The sequence below is a fragment of the Symphodus melops genome (assembly GCF_947650265.1).
Source record: "Symphodus melops genome assembly, chromosome: 9".
In the NCBI taxonomy this organism is placed as follows: domain Eukaryota; kingdom Metazoa; phylum Chordata; class Actinopteri; order Labriformes; family Labridae; genus Symphodus; species Symphodus melops.
Window position 1 is genome coordinate 14,532,691 of NC_136699.1, and position 18,043 is coordinate 14,550,733.

At 35.6% G+C, this 18,043-nt stretch overlaps 1 protein-coding gene across 2 annotated transcripts; it reads left to right on the forward strand.

Moving 5' to 3' along the window:
• The first annotated feature begins 2,630 nt into the window (after nucleotides 1-2,630).
• LOC306829547 (uncharacterized protein) lies at nucleotides 2,631-17,978 on the forward strand. Of its 2 annotated transcripts, XM_079352628.1 has the most exons (8): nucleotides 2,631-2,789; nucleotides 8,038-8,355; nucleotides 8,500-8,751; nucleotides 12,269-12,586; nucleotides 12,731-12,982; nucleotides 13,054-13,155; nucleotides 14,226-14,330; nucleotides 16,145-17,978. In XM_079352628.1, exons 1-8 carry the CDS (start codon nucleotides 2,741-2,743, stop codon nucleotides 16,339-16,341), a joined length of 1,593 nt encoding a protein of 530 aa, XP_079208754.1. In that variant the 5' UTR covers nucleotides 2,631-2,740; the 3' UTR covers nucleotides 16,342-17,978. The 2 variants fall into 2 exon arrangements, with proteins under 2 accessions (XP_079208754.1, XP_079208755.1); XM_079352629.1 differs by lacking the exons at nucleotides 2,631-2,789; nucleotides 8,038-8,355; nucleotides 8,500-8,751 and adding an exon at nucleotides 11,197-11,426.
• The last annotated feature ends 65 nt before the right edge of the window (nucleotides 17,979-18,043 follow it).

Genomic DNA, 18,043 nt, shown 5'->3' on the forward strand with positions numbered 1-18,043 from the left:
AAATCAAAAGATTAACTGTTCATAAATGAAAGATTCTTAATATACAATACTTAGAAACAGAAAAAAAACAACATTGATATAGGAAGCTGCAACCAATAATGTTGCTATAATATCAACATTAAAAGTAAATCACACTATGACTTAAAACAATCTATTCTTTTAAAGTGGTCTCAGTGACTAACAGTGTGTGCTTTATGGGATTAAAAAAACCATTCCTAAATCTCATTATAGCAAATTGATTTACATGATGAGACCTCATAAGACATAGGCCAAGGTGTTGTCTATTGTTAAGATCTCACACTTTCTATAAGGTCAGATCTTTGAATGAGACGACCTCAAGATCATTCAAAGCTCCTTGAATTGTCTGTACTAAATTTTCATTTTGAAACTAATTTGAGAGCTTGCAGTCGTCTCATATTTCTTTGAGTGAAGATTAGAAAAAGAGACAATTATATGAAGAAATATACGAGATGTCACTCAGGGCTTGCTGTGAGATTAACCATCTCTAAGAAAAGTCTTTGATACAAATGAGACAATGGACACATATCTGCCTTTGGTCTTAAATGTCGCTAATTGTTTTAATCTTATTAATTTTATTTTGCTAAACAATCATTTGATTGCTTGATTATTCGGATATTGGCTGGGAAGTGCAAAGCAAAATTACAAAGTGTAAAACATTTACACAATCTGAGACAAATTTACATAAACATACACGTACGTTTTTAACAATGACAAAACAGTTACATTTTATACAACAAATCTATAAGATGTGAAACACTACATGTGCTGAGACGAATGGTACAAATGGCAGAAAAAAATGTTGCTTTGCACTTCCCATAGTGAATTTGGCTGCAGGTTGACAAGTCATTAGTCTTGTTGTCAAACATGAAAATGATATTTTCTGGATATTAGCTAATAATATACAGTATTACTGACTTTGCTAGCATACTAGCTTTCTGACTGATAGCATAGCCAAAGTGCTCAAAAAAGCTACACCGTGGAAATATCTTTAGTTGAAGAAGGCTTATCTAAATGGAGTAGTGAATGGCTTTTACATTGCATTTTTATTTTCATATTTTTTTAGACATTGTCTCTTGGTTGCTGTTATAAGACATGTATGGACACGACATAAGTGACAAGTTCTGATTATCAGAAATCCTTTACATCAGTCTCTGCTCTGTTTCTTTCCAAAAGGCTTCATTTACATCAACTGCACCTTACCTAATGGGATGTACAAACCTCACTGGGCTATCAAAGCCATTAACAACAGGTGTGTTGAGCCAACAACAACCCCAAACAGGATTAATACAGACGGTAAGAGAGGTATCCTGGTGTAACTAAAACACCTGTACTTGACAGTTTAATCAAACTCTTTATTTTGTATCATTTGGAATTAACTTGTGTTTTTGTTTCCCTTTATCGAAACAGATCAGTCCCTACTCCTGTACGATGTTATAGCATCTGTGCTCATTCTGATTTTAATTGGGATTGTCATCCATTTTGTTTGGAAGAAACATACACTTAAAAACGCTGAGGGCTCTGCAAATCCTGAGATGATGGAAAATCAAAATACATCTGTTTTGCATCTGAACCAGCATCCTGATGTCAACTCTTACCCTCTGTAATGAGCCATGAAGGTTATTATGCTGCCTAAATGGAGACCTCACAGAGTGTCATGTCACAACTTGAAGGGAAAAAAAATCTGAACTTGCATGTAAGAAATGTCTCATGTACATATAAAAATGTGAACGTGTATACTGAAATGTACATACAAAGAAAACATTTACACATTTGTGTTCTGTTGCAGAAAAATAATCACAAATGTATAGATTGACATTTGTACAAATAAAACACAGCTGCAACTTGTTATCAAATATTTTCCAACTTTTTTTTGACTTTGTGTGCATGCTTTACAACAACACATGATTATTACAACCTCTGAAATCTGTCACTACAACTTTTCTTATTGGAATGTGTGTTTCTGAGAATTTCCTACACACATTACGAGAGGGTGTGGCAAAAGTTGATTAGTACTAGAAAAGCCTCCCCTGTTGCAGTGCTGCATACGTCTAATCCTCCTGGCTACCTGTACCAACAGATAAAAATCTACAAAAAGTCTTGAATGCACATTTCTAGGTTTCTCCAATTTACTTTGATTCTAATTAGCATGAACGTTACAGCTTGTTTCAGCTAATGTTAAGAACTACCTGTGGTTGAAGGTACAGCACTTATTTTCAATACATATTTTTTTTACTTTACGAAGTGTTTTTTCAACATTTGATATCCACTCCTTTAAAACTTTAATATAGTCTCTTATGACAAACATTTGGAGTATTTTCAACTCGTTGTGACAACTGTCATTGGTTCAGAGGCTTCACAGATTGCATAATGCAAAGATATTGAGAAGCCAAATAAAAAATAGAAAGAATGTTGCAAAAGAAAACACTAAATAGAGTCCTAGCTGAAAACGTATCATCATTGTTTTGATTTGAAGCAGAGGCAGTACTGTGTAAATAAATTACATTTATTCATGAAAGTCCCGAAAAATGTCTTTATGTTGTTATTGCTGGAGAAGGAGGAAGAAGAAAATAGAGAACTACTGTTGGTGGTTTCTCTTGAGGATCTACAAGTTTCCAACATGCTGACGATCTTTACCACTAAACAGTGCACATGAATGTCGTGAACATAAAGACACATTTATTTTTCTGAGCCTTTTCACCTTCTCCAGATCATCTGAGACATGAAGGCTGTGTTTGGACTGTTTGTGATTCTGCTCAGAGTCTCTCATGGTAAACTCTTGTACCATTTCACATGGATTTGTTTGTTTCATGATTTTAAGATGACACAATGTATATTTTGTGACTATAAGGAAGCATAGTTTGATACAATTCTGATTTCTAAAGCATAAAATGACTTCGAGTGTGAACCTTTACTCATCAGTCAGTGATGGTGTAGCTCTGCAATTATAAGAAATTATGTTTTTTCTTGCTTCCTGCTGTGTTGAATGAAGCAAATTCTAAAACCGAGTTAAAAATCATCTACATTTTTCACCTTAATGAAACATAAAAGGAAGAAATCAAACTATTCATTGTATTTTTACTGTCTGAAAGATGTACTAAATTTAATTAAACCTAGTTACTTCAAGTATAAATTGAAGGAAAAATGTTTTGGATGTACACTATATTTATATTTTTAGAACTTCTCTTTACATGCTGATGTTATTTATTTTCAATACGTCTCAGAGGTCAGAGGCAGAACATTTTCTAAAAAGTGGAGCAGGCTAAAGACAAAGAGGACTTTCCTCATTTTGGGGGGTTTGTAGATAGGCTAGGGACAAATCTAAGAATTTTTCACATGATAATTAGCGTATTTGCAAATACTGAAAATTATGATAAATATTTAATTAGAATTAAATGATCCATATTGTGATATTAATGTGTCAATTATGAAAAAAAATGGTACTTTCAACTTTCAGTGTAATTCTCTTTTATTTCCAATGAAGTTCTTTAGTTGTGAAAGAAAACATCATGGGTTTTAAACTGACGACATCAGAAGGTCTTACTTAATTAAATAAGAAAGTTTATAAAAGAAAAACACCTCTGTTAGCTGAGCATTTACTTTTATCAAAACCTCTGTTCAATGAAGTCTTTAACCTATTTGCTAAATGTGCTCTGAAAAGAACACATTTACTTCAATACAGCCTATTTGCACACAACAATGTTAAGTATTTAGTTAGAACTGTAACTGAATGATCAATATTGTGATATTAATGTGTCTATTATGACTTATTATTTTCTAATTCTAGGCGGTGAGACCTGTGATGGCAGACAGAATGGAACAAAATGTTTTGGAGCTCTAGGAGGAAGTGTGGGCCTCCAGCTGATGGACGATGCTTCAAAAATATCTAGATTCCAGTTGAATAAAAACACAACAAGATTACTTTTCTGGATAAATTATAAGCTTGTGATCAATCTGTTTGAAAATCGTTCTTCATTTACTCCAATTAATGGAACAATTTGGATCAATGACCTGAGCAGGAAGGATGGTGATAAATATACTCTTCAAGTCTTCGATAAGTATGGAAAAACTTTAGAGAGGCGCACTCTACAGTTGACGATTCAAGGTGAAAAACATTTTTGTCCACTTTGGTACTCAGTCATTTTGACAGACATTTTACACATCTGTTTCTCTGTATTCTCTGTTTAGGAACTTCATATAACAATAATGATTATGTGAATTAAAATGAATCTGAGTCTGTTTCTTTCAGCTCCTGTGTCGTCTGTTCAGCTGGTCTCTGAGTGTTCGTCCCAGGGAGAGATGAATGCCTCATGTTCCTCTGAGGGAGGGGACAGTCCTCAGTACAGCTGGACTCTGGATGGACAAACACTGACACACACTCAGCTCCTCTTTGGAAATAATGAGAGTCAGAATATCACTCTGAAACAAGACGTGTCAGGACAACTGGTCTGCTCAGTCAGCAATCATGTCAGTCTTGTCCGAAAAGAAAAGACGACCTGTGGTGAGTGAAAACACAAGACCCAAAGTGATATTTGAACATGTATCAGTCACTGATCTGTTTCTTTTCCACAGGCTTCAAATTGATTCAGTGCACCTTACTGAATGGGACATACATATCACAGTGGTTACCTCCAACTATTGAAACACTGTGTCGTCCACCAACACCAACTGAGGGTAAGGAGACTGACATCACAGTGTCAAATAAACCCGCTATTATTATCACATCCTCCAACCACACTGAGGGTAAGGAGACTGACATTGAAGCATCCAAAGAACCCTTTACCTACAACACATACAATAACTACATGAGTAGAAATGACCCACAATATCTAAATTTTACCCTGACATTTCATTTTTGTGTTTCTTTATCCGAACAGCTCTCTTCCTGCTCTATTGCAGTCTGCGAGCAGCTTTGGTGTTTCTGATATTAACTGGGATTTTTGTCTACTTTGCTTATAAGAAAAATGACTTGAAGAAAGCGGAGGACTCTGCAGACCACGAGGCGATAGAGTATGAAAATGATTCTGTTGAAAACATTGAAATGAGATGATCTGCATCTCTACTTTAACTCTCTGTGTTGACTCTCACCAGCTCCATTTGCATCATCTAATTTTACAAATGTGGAAATAGAGTTTGGATTAAAAAAAGAATAATAATCTGTTTGTATTTTAACTTCATTTCACTTCTGCCTAAAGTAAAATGTGCTTGTGTAGATAATGCTTTTGACCTACAAATTTTTCACAACATTTTAAGTAAATGAGTAATAGTTCACACATAAAAACAAAAAAAAAAGAAAATTGTTTGTATTTTCCAAAAGTTCAACTGAAAGAATAAACTGTCCTTTTGTGAGTGAGAGTTTGTTCTGGTAATTTATTAATATTAATGCAGTCAAAAGTGCTGCGAGTGGCAACATGTTTTTAGAAGAAACTGTAATTTAATATTATGCTTTGAGTTGTTCTTTTTAATTTCGCATCATTACCTGACTTTCTAACTCTATACATTTTGAAAGTATCTTTTGATATTTTATATTCAACATCATACTTCAGGCCTCATAAGTGATGCACAAACGTTTCAGTTTTTCAGCCTTGAATTATGTATCAATTATTATTGCCATCATATATCTGTTTGAATCATGATTAAAGAGACTGATAATAAAATAATTCTGAAAGTATTTGGAAGTGAGGGACTTCTTATTAGTTTTGAGTTATCAAACTAAGTTAATGACTTGACAATCACCGCTGACATTTAAAGCAAACACAGACACATCATCTGTTTTAAGGTGTGTTCACTGAGGAGAGGCTATTTCCTCATTCAGCTCAACAGTTGAGGTGAAAACAACGTCCAATACTATTTCCTCCATGATGCCACTAGAGGCCGCCAGAGTCTAACAACACAGCGTGTGTGAGGGTATTAATCACGTGAGCTTCAAACCTACAGTGAGAGTCAGAATATGACGTCACTGTGGGCCAACAGCAAAGAGAGGAAATATGTTTTAGTTCTTTGGCATGGCGTAGTCTGACTTTTATTGATGTCTTTCATTGCTGCTGAGAAATGACAAACATTGATCTGATAGATATCTGCTTTCAAAAAGTAGCAAAAAAACATTTCTGCAAAGTTCCTACATGAAAAACCAAAAGCAGCAAAGACAGAAAAGACTTTGACTAAAGCTATAAACCTATAACAAATGTATATGTAAACACTATAAATAGGCCAATATATTGCTGTAAATCAAACTGCATAATACAGATAATATGCAAATGTAAAAAACGATTTTATAGAAACTCCAATTCCTGTGTACTTGATTGATTCATTTAGCTAATTTTTGTATATATATTTACAAGAACTAAACCGTTTGACCGTCATTGTCATTGATGGTCACCTGAAATGATTCTTTCGATCTTTCAAAAATTGGATCCCTATATTATTCTCCATTGTCTTCATCCAATGAGACACAATCTGTTCATATTTCCTTGGATATTAAACGTATTTATTTGTAATTTGTATTCATTTTTTCTGAATACCTCCCTGTTTAAACCTTTTGAACATACAGTTTGTTATAAATATTCTTGAAGTGTTCACTTGCTATTAGAAGAGGGTTAGGGGCAGTGTGAGAGGTTGAGTTAATATCTCATATCTACATTTGAAATACTTTGAACTTCTTATGATATATTTAGAGATAACTTGAGATGTATTAGATCCCTATTTTGTGTGGAACTATTACATCAAGATATTCCAGGTTATACAGTTGTTAAATAACATGAATGTTTTTTTAATATTTGAATACAGACATCTTACAAACATCAGCTGTGAGTCTCAAATCCTCTTTCGGATCGAAGAAGGAATGTTTCCTTCTCTTCCAGGCAGTCCATCACAACAAAAGGCCCTCTTGGTTTGGCTAAAAGGGAAGTGAAAACGACACCACTTCCTTTAACGATGTAATGATTAAGACAGCAGCACACACTCTGTTACGGTTTTCACACATTTTTCTCTGAGGCTAATCATCTGAAACACACATTTGAGTTCGGTGTAAATGTGATTATTTGTTTTTAGGTGAAGTAGAAAAGTTTGTTCTGGAAGCTGCTGACAGAGAGTCACCAGAGGCTGAAAACTGAGGAGACATGGGCGCTGTGTTTGGACCTTTGATGCTGCTGCTGCTGCTGCTTGGCACGTCTCACGGTAAGTCAGTACAATTAAACTACTAACACATTTATTGAAGGTTTAATATTCTGTGAAAAAGAGGCCTCTCAGTTTTTTCTGTCTGCTGGCTTCATGAGTTTGGAAAAGAGAGAAAAGACTTGAGACTAATATTAGATATGAAAGAATGACCTTTTAATTGTTAAAGTTAACTTAGGCTTGGCTGTTAGAACTTACATTTTGTATGATTCTAACTTTTATTTAAAGGATCTTTTAATCAAGAGGTAAAACATTCAGGTCAATAAACCTTAGTTGTTAAACAAATAATGTGTCAAATTGTCAATCATATTTTTATTGATATCTGTTTTACTTTTTGGTGGATTTTCCCCTGACATTCTTTTCATGAGTCACTTTAGAGCTTAAAATACAACCTTGTGTGACAACTGTGCTTTTTATAGTAGTTACATAATTTTCAACTGAAGTATTTTCATGCAAAACAACTGACATTTAATCAATACTGAATTATGGGAAAACAATGGTACTATCAACTTTCAGTGTAATTCTCTTTTATTTCCAATGAAGTTCTTTAGTTGTGAAAGAAAACATCATGGGTTTTAAACTGACGACATCAGAAGGTCTTACTTAATGAAATGAGAAAGTTTATACAAGAAAAACACCTCTGTTAGCTGAGCATTTACTTTTATTAAAACCTCTGTTCAATGAAGTCTTTAACCTATTTGCTAAATGTGCTCTGAAAAGAACACATTTACTTCAATACAGCCTATTTGCACACAACAATGTTAAGTATTTAGTTAGAACTGTAACTGAATGATCAATATTGTGATATTAATGTGTCTATTATGAGTTATTATTTTTTAATTCTAGGTGGTGAGACCTGTGATGGCAGACAGAATGGAACAAAATGTTTTGGAGCTCTGGGAGGAAGTGTGGGCCTCCAGCTGATGGACGATGCTTCAAAAATATCTAGATTCCACTTGATTAATAACACAACAACATTACTTTCCTGGATAAATTATAAGCTTGTGACCAATCTGTTTGAAAATCCTTCTTCATTTACTCCAATGAATGGAACAATTTGGATCAATGACCTGAGCAGGAAGGATGGTGGTGAATATACTCTTCAAGTCTTCGATAAGGATGGACAAAAATTAGAGAGGCGCACTCTACAGTTGACGATTCAAGGTGAAAAACATTTTTGTCCACTTTGGTACTCAGTCATTTTGACAGACATTTTACACATCTGTTTCTCTGTATTCTCTGTTTAGGAACTTCATATAACAATAATGATTATGTGAATTAAAATGAATCTGAGTCTGTTTCTTTCAGCTCCTGTGTCGTCTGTTCAGCTGGTCTCTGAGTGTTCGTCCCAGGGAGAGATGAATGCCTCATGTTCCTCTGAGGGAGGGGACAGTCCTCAGTACAGCTGGACTCTGGATGGACAAACACTGACACACACTCAGCTCCTCTCTGGAAATAATGAGAGTCAGAATATCACTCTGAAACAAGACGTGTCAGGACAACTGGTCTGCTCAGTCAGCAATCATGTCAGTCTTGTCCGAAAAGAAAAGACGACCTGTGGTGAGTGAAAACACAAGACCCAAAGTGATATTTGAACATGTATCAGTCACTGATCTGTTTCTTTTCCACAGGCTTCAAATTGATTCAGTGCACCTTACTGAATGGGACATACATATCACAGTGGTTACCTCCAACTATTGAAACACTGTGTCGTCCACCAACACCAACTGAGGGTAAGGAGACTGACATCACAGTGTCAAATAAACCCGCTATTATTATCACATCCTCCAACCACACTGAGGGTAAGGAGACTGACATTGAAGCATCCAAAGAACCCTTTACCTACAACACATACAATAACTACATGAGTAGAAATGACCCACAATATCTAAATTTTACCCTGACATTTCATTTTTGTGTTTCTTTATCCGAACAGCTCTCTTCCTGCCCTATTGCAGTCTGCGAGCAGCTTTGGTGTTTCTGATATTAACTGGGATTTTTGTCTACTTTGCTTATAAGAAAAATGACTTGAAGAAAGCGGAGGACTCTGCAGACCACGAGGCGATAGAGTATGAAAATGATTCTGTTGAAAACATTGAAATGAGATGATCTGCATCTCTACTTTAACTCTCTGTGTTGACTCTCACCAGCTCCATTTGCATCATCTAATTTTACAAATGTGGAAATAGAGTTTGGATTAAAAAAAGAATAATAATCTGTTTGTATTTTAACTTCATTTCACTTCTGCCTAAAGTAAAATGTGCTTGTGTAGATAATGCTTGTATTGACCGACAAATTTATCACAACATTTTAAGTAAATGAGTAATAGTTCACACATAAAAACAAAAAAAAAAGAAAATTGTTTGTATTTTCCAAAAGTTCAACTGAAAGAATAAACTGTCCTTTTGTGAGTGAGAGTTTGTTCTGGTAATTTATTAATATTAATGCAGTCAAAAGTGCTGCGAGTGGCAACATGTTTTTAGAAGAAACTGTAATTTAATATTATGTTTTAAATCTTTTTAATTTCACATCATTACCTGACTTTCTAACTCTATACATTTTGAAAGTATCTTTTGATATTTTATATTCAACATCATACTTCAGGCCTCATAAGTGATGCACAAACGTTTCAGTTTTTCAGCCTTGAATTATGTATCAATTATTATTGCCATCATATATCTGTTTGAATCATGATTAAAGAGACTGATAATAAAATAATTCTGAAAGTATTTGGAAGTGAGGGACTTCTTATTAGTTTTGAGTTATCAGACTAAGTTAATGACTTGACAATCACAGCTGACATTTAAAGCAAACACAGACACATCATCTGTTTTAAGGTGTGTTCACTGAGGAGAGGCTATTTCCTCATTCAGCTAAACAGTTGAGGTGAAAACAACGTCCAATACTATTTCCTCCATGATGCCACTAGAGGCCGCCAGAGTCTAACAACACAGCGTGTGTGAGGGTAATAATCACGTGAGCTTCAAACCTACAGTGAGAGTCAGAATATGACGTCACTGTGGGCCAACAGCAAAGTGAGGAAATATGTTTTAGTTCTTTGGCATGGCGTAGTCTGACTTTTATTGATGTCTTTCATTGCTGCTGAGAAATGACAAACATTGATCTGATATATTTCTGCTTTCAAAAAGTAGCAAAAAAACATTTCTGCAAAGTTCCTACATGAAAAACCAAAAGCAGCAAAGACAGAAAAGACTTTGACTAAAGCTATAAACCTATAACAAATGTATATGTAAACACTATAAATAGGCCAATATATTGCTGTAAATCAAACTGCATAATACAGATAATATGCAAATGTAAAAACGATTTTATAGAAACTCCAATTCCTGTGTACTTGATTGATTCATTTAGCTAATTTTTGTATATATATTTACAAGAACTAAACCGTTTGACCGTCATTGTCATTGATGGTCACCTGAAATGATTCTTTCGATCTTTCAAAAATTGGATCTCTATATTATTCTCCATTGTCTTCATCCATTGAGAAACAATCTGTTCATATTTCCTTGGATATGAAACGTATTTATTTGTCATTTGTATTCATTTTTTCTGAATACCTCCCTGTTTAAACCTTTTGAACATACAGTTTGTTGTAAATATTCTTGAAGTGTTCACTTGCTATTAGAAGAGGGTTAGGGGCAGTGTGAGAGGTTGAGTTAATATCTCATATCTACATTTGAAATACTTTGAACTTCTTATGATATATTTAGAGATAACTTGAGATGTATTAGATCCCTATTTTGTGTGGAACTATTACATCAAGATATTCCAGGTTATACAGTTGTTAAATAACATGAATGTTTTTTTAATATTTGAATACAGACATCTTACAAACATCAGCTGTGAGTCTCAAATCCTCTTTCGGATCGAAGAAGGAATGTTTCCTTCTCTTCCAGGCAGTCCATCACAACAAAAGGCCCTCTTGGTTTGGCTAAAAGGGAAGTGAAAACGACACCACTTCCTTTAACGATGTAATGATTAAGACAGCAGCACACACTCTGTTATAAGGTTTTCACACATTTTGCTCTGAGGCTAATCATCTGAAACACACATTTGAGTTCGGTGTAAATGTGATTATTTGTTTTTAGGTGAAGTAGAAAAGTTTGTTCTGGAAGCTGCTGACAGAGAGTCACCAGAGGCTGAAAACTGAGGAGACATGGACGCTGTGTTTGGACCTTTGATGCTGCTACTGCTGCTGCTTGGCACCTCTCATGGTAAGCCAGTACAATTAAACTAATAACACATTTATTGAAGGTTTAATATTCTGTGAAAAAGAGGCCTCTCAGTTTTTTGTGTCTGCTGGCTTCATGAGTTTGGAAAAGAGAGAAAAGACTTGAGACTAATATTAGATATGAAAGAATGACCTTTTAATTGTTAAAGTTAACTTAGGCTTGGCTGTTAGAACTTACATTTTGTATGATTCTAACTTTTATTTAAAGGATCTTTTAATCAAGAGGTAAAACATTCAGGTCAATAAACTTTAGTTGTTAAACAAATAATGTGTCAAATTGTCAATCATATTTTTATTGATATCTGTTTTACTTTTTGGTGGATTTTCCCCTGACATTCTTTTCATGAGTCACTTTAGAGCTTAAAATACAACCTTGTGTGACAACTGTGCTTTTTATAGTAGATACATAATTTTCAACTGAAGTATTTTCATGCAAAACAATGGACATTTAATCAATACTGAATTATGGGAAAACAATGGTACTATCAACTTTCAGTGTAATTCTCTTTTATTTCCAATGAAGTTCTTTATTTGTGAAAGAAAACATCATGGGTTTTAAACTGACTACATCAGAAGGTCTTACTTAATGAAATGAGAAAGTTTATACAAGAAAAACACCTCTGTTAGCTGAGCATTTACTTTTATTAAAACCTCTGTTCAATGAAGTCTTTAACCTATTTGCTAAATGTGCTCTGAAAAGAACACATTTACTTCAATACAGCCTATTTGCACACAACAATGTCAAGTATTTAGTGTAACTGTAACTGAATGATCAATATTGTGATATTAATGTGTCTATTATGAGTTATTATTTTTTAATTCTAGGTGGTGAGACCTGTGATGGCAGACAGAATGGAGCTAAATGTTTTGGAGCTCTAGGAGGAAGTGTGGGCCTCCAGCTGATGGACGATGCTTCAAAAATATTTAGATTCCAGTTGAATAAAAACACAACAACATTACTTTCCTGGATAAATTATAAGCTTGTGACCAATCTGTTTAAAAATCCTTCTTCATTTACTCCAATTAATGGAACAATTTGGATCAATGACCTGAGCAGGAAGGATGGTGATAAATATACTCTTCAAGTCTACGATAATAATGGAAAAATTTTCGAGAAGCGCACTCTACAGTTGACGATTCAAGGTGAAAAGAATTTTTGTCCACTTTGGTACTCAGTCATTTGGACAGACATTTTACACATCTGTTTCTCTGTATTCTCTGTTTAGGAACTTCATATAACAATAATGATTATGTGAATTAAAATGAATCTGAGTCTGTTTCTTTCAGCTCCTGTGTCGTCTGTTCAGCTGGTCTCTGAGTGTTCGTCCCAGGGAGAGATGAATGCCTCATGTTCCTCTGAGGGAGGGGACAGTCCTCAGTACAGCTGGACTCTGGATGGACAAACACTGACACACACTCAGCTCCTCTCTGGAAATAATGAGAGTCAGAATATCACTCTGAAACAAGGCGTGTCAGGACAACTGGTCTGCTCAGTCAGCAATCATGTCAGTCTTGTCCGAAAAGAAAAGACGACCTGTGGTGAGTGAAAACACAAGACCCAAAGTGATATTTGAACATGTATCAGTCACTGATCTGTTTCTGTTCCACAGGCTTCAAATTGATTCAGTGCACCTTACTGAATGGGACATACATATCACAGTGGTTACCTCCAACTAATGAAACACTGTGTCGTCCACCAACACCAACTGAGGGTAAGGAGACTGACATCACAGTGTCAAATAAACCCTCTATTAATATCACATCCTCCAACCACACTGGATTCTCAGAAGACCCCATGTACATTCGTAAGTGAAAAAATATATACCTGTGTGGACTCATCAAAGTACCGTAAATTCCGTACTATTGAGCGCACCTGGATATAAGCCGCACCGGCTAAAAATAAGTAAATAAATGTATTTGTACATATATAAGCCGCACTTGATTATAAGCCGCAGGTGTCCACGCTATAACAAGAGCTATTTACACAGACGTAGGCTACCGGTAACATCCGCAAATACTGTAGCGTCCGTACGGACGTTAAAGGACGGCGAGAGCGTTCAAATAATAACTTTTAATAACCCGATCACTGTCGGCCGTGACCACGCCGTTTACAGAGAGCAACACATAACTTGCCGTAACAATCCAACTCTCTCCCCCAGCGTTCTCTCATACAGCCACTCAACACGTTCTCGCTGGTGCATTCACTGACTCTCCACATAATCGGAATTATGAACACATTATCAACTACTGACTTTACAACATGAACCGTTACAATACGAAGCCTAGCCGACGGTGTCTGTAACACGGCTGATGAAAAAGATGACCGTAATATATTTCACAAGAAAAAGTCCATCCATTCACTGCCTCAGAATGACTTCATTACTCACTTCCTCAGTCTCTGTTGTCGCTGTCAGTGTCATCTTAACGTGCAGCAGCTCTGTTAGCTTCTTTGACAGCCAGGTCGATCGCCTTTAACTTGAAAGCTGCATCATATGTATTTCTCCGTGTGTTTTCCATGATGAGGGTGCGTGCATGAAGCGCAAAATGACTGATATTAAGATCCGACGTGACGAAGTCAAATGTTTTTGCGGCAGAAGCTCATTGTCCCCCATAAAAAATCCATGCATTAGCCGCACCGGAGTAGAAGCCGCAGTGCTCGAAGTGTGAGAAAAAAGTAGCGGCTTATAGTCCGGAATTTACGGTAGCTGTCATTTTAATCTGTGTCTTTCTCCATAAAAAACCCTATTAGTGATTGCTAACTCAAAGATTTCTCTTCTACTAGTCCATGTACCGATAATAGTCGGCGTGCTCTCTGCACTGCTGATTCTGTTGGCTGTTGGAGTGGCCCTCATCTATACTCACAAAAAAAAGGAGAACAAACCTCGAGGTACTGAACATAACTTCCCTTTTTTCTTGACCCACCTCTGCACTCTGTCCTTTTTTCTTCTAAAAATAATGTTCAGCATTACACTTAGGCCTACTGGATTTTATTTAGCTGGAAGACATTAAATATGAAGTCATGAAGCCACCACATATGTTCAGCTTGAGTGATAAAGTTTAGTTGTGCTCTGACTGGAGGGACTTGCTCTGCACTCAAAAACTCAAAATCTGCCTACACTCCATTATCAACACACTTGTACTGTTTCGCTATTAACTATACTATAGAATTTAATTATTTGTTATGCATTTAATCTTATATTAATTAAAAGATAATTAGATAATTATGACAAGTAGAGCTGCAGCTATCGAATATTTTAGTAATCGAGTATTCTATCGAATATCCCGTCGATTAATCGAGTAATCTAATAAATCATACTTTTGCTTAATTAAGGTTTAACTCGTCTTGGGTCGTCCCTACAAACCTGCTTCTTTGCAGTTACCATGGAAACGCCTGCTTGTTACAGCCAACCACCTCTGCTCTACAGCTGCTGATGATGCTCACCATATTACTGACAGGGTCCCAAATTCACTTTCTGTTTCACTGGTCAAGGCGGCAGGTAGATGAAAAATACAGGCCAAACACGTTTTAATGGCTGAAATAGCCAATAGTGTTTTGTGTAGCCTACACATCTGTTACAGTACATTTAATAGAGAAAGCATTATGTTCTGTTGAATCAATCACAGAATCAATCATTATGTCAGATAAGGAAATTGAGAAACTTTAAATATATATTTGCTAAATTATTATTCCACAAACAAATTCCGTCTTGATTTAGCTTTGAAGACATCAGACATTTCATATAATCAGCCTGTTCATTATTAAAAGTGTATCTCTGTCTGCTCCTGCAGCGCGCTCACAGACTACAGAGACCATAGACGCGTCTATGACAGAGACTGTGAGAGGATGTTGCTATCGTTATGTTAGCTGTAAACACGGAGAGAGTGAACGGAGAAAAGCCGACCGTTTGACCGGATCACGTGATTCCGACTGGGTCGTATGGATCACGGATCAACTGTGTGCTGACTAAAAATTAAAAGGGGCACGCCGCGCTCGCGTGTGTGCGTGTGCACGTGTGCGTGTTATCGCTGAAGTGTCTGTGTAAGAGAGAGGAGCAGGTAGCTGCAGCTACATTAAACGTGTTTTATACTCATACCAAAGTTTTGATGACGCAAAGAAAAAAATTCCTTGATGAATTTTTGTCATCGAATTATTCGAGTTATTCGAGGAATCGTTTCAGCTCTAATGACAAGACAGCAGGAACGTTTAGCTTCTTTTAGTTTCAGGTTTTGGGGCAAGCTTTGCTATGCTCAAAACAATTTAATCTTCCTGTTAAGTATGTGCAAAAATAACTTATTTTTCTTCTTCAAAGTTAACTTTAAAGGTTTTAAAATCTGTTTTTTTTTCTGTCCAACTTGTAAAAAATCTATCAAGCAGCTATGAAGAAAGACTAGCCTATAGCACGGGTTTGGGCTTGAACAGGTCTAGTTTTTCTCTGTCCAAAAGAATAAAATCTGCCAAAACTTTTCCAGGAGAAAATTAAGCGAATCAGCAAACTCTTGTTCTCTTGTTAAAAAGGTTCAGTGTTTTAGCGTTTCCATCTTACAGTAATTATTTAAAGCTAACAAGCAGATTGCGTATGCCTTCCCAACAAACCTTCAGCTAAAAGCAAACAGTGTATTACCAAAAGTTATAAAGTTATGATTTTGTCATCCAACATATTTCAAAATTTGATTGTGCATATTATTTATTTTTCTCTGCAGAAGACAATGAAGATGAGGATTTAACTTATGCAGATGTCAAGATTGTGCAGCGGCAGGCGAGGGAGGGGAAGCCGATGCAGCAAAGGGCAGAGATGGAGGTGGAGTACGGCCAGGTCAAGTTTACAGAGCGACCTCGGCAGACTGTTGAGCCGTCAGGAGATGACTGTGTGTACGCAAAGGTTCGCCAAGGCAGGTGATTCACAGAATGCACCACTGACTGCTGACTCTTAAGGTCATTCATAATCATTTTTATTTGACTTCATAAGGACACATTGATGGCCATCAGTTGCCATGAATTCGTAACATTTTCATAATTTTTACTGTACTTGACATTAATTCGGTAGTTTGAATTCTAGCTCTGCTTTTATAGACTTATTTTTATGAACTTTAAATAATGGTTATATATTTTCAGTTTACCTTCTCTCTTTATATTAAATTGTACTTGATGCATTTTCAGTACTAGTTTTAATTTATTAGCATGTTTACAATTATTTCATCGTAAAAATCCTGTAAACTTTCAGTGAAAATGTAAATATCAATGAGGCACACTTTACATTATGTACTTTATTACAGAACAGATGATTGACAGACATGAACAAGCTCTGAAGTGCTCAACAGAAAGAGTTAGTGAAATTGTCTTTAATGTGTATTTACATGTATACACAGTGGCCTCTTTTACAAACGTCAAAGTAATAGGGTTGGGTTATACTTCGCTTTTTACTTTAGGCTCTGTAGCCCCAAGAAAGCTTTTAAAGAAATGTTGTGTCTCCATTTTGTTTCCATGATGTCCAAACTTCTGCTTTTACTCAGACACTGGTTTTCAGTCTTTCAAAATCAGACACATGTCGTCACTTTAAGCCTGTTCTCATTGTTAGGTTAAAGAGTTTCATTTATCTGTGAAAAAGTATTTTAAGGCACTTATGTATTTTAATTGTGCCTCTTACTGTATAACAAAAGTATTTCTATTTGTTGCAGATGTAGAGATGATGCTGCATTTGATCAATGCAATGATCACACGTCAACATTATCCAACAATGCTTATTGATAAGTTTGAAACACAGGAGAAACATTATATTCATAGAAAAGATAAGGATTCACTTTTTTTAACTTCAGTGAAGAAAAAGGAAAGCTGAGTGCTACTAATGTGATGTTCAAAATTAAGAAAGGTCATCTACTTGTAGATCATATCATATGGAACCTAAAAGTCTGTCACTTCTGAGCCAGCGATGCATTTATCTTTTAACTCCATCAAGTTCTTTTTTTCCTATTTTTAGATTTACACATTTCCTTTGTGGTTTTTTTCAGACTGAACGACGTTTGCGTCTAAAACAACATGAGTTACAATAGAGTTAGCCTTTTTTGTGAACTAAACATGCTAACATGCAAAACAGGTAAATGTAAAAAGCAACATGTATTCGTTTAGAGAAATATGTTTAAGAAATCTTTAATCACATGCAGGTAAAAGCTCAATGCTGTCTATTATATTTGGTGTTTGGGTGTGTTCTGACTCAAGCAGTGTTTTGCAAAACCTTTGATCCTCAGGTCTGCTATATTTTAGTTTCTGTTTGTATTACCATAAGTAATACCACACAAACCCTGTATGATTAGGTTTGTTACTTTATTTTCGAGCTCTGTGACTTGTGTTTAAATGAAATGAAGGAATGCTGATTTTTTTTTTTCTTGCATGAAGGATGACACCATGTGCATTTATTTGTTTAATCAAAGAGAAAAGTTATTGGTTTTGGTTTGATAGTTCCTGGTTAAAGGTTGACAACCATGGACAATCGTTCAGCTTGTACATAGAGCAATAAAAATGTGTTTATGGTCCATGAAAGTTGTACTGTCCTTAAACAACCACCTTAGACTTTCTTTTTTTCTCCTTGTTGAAACACAGTTGAA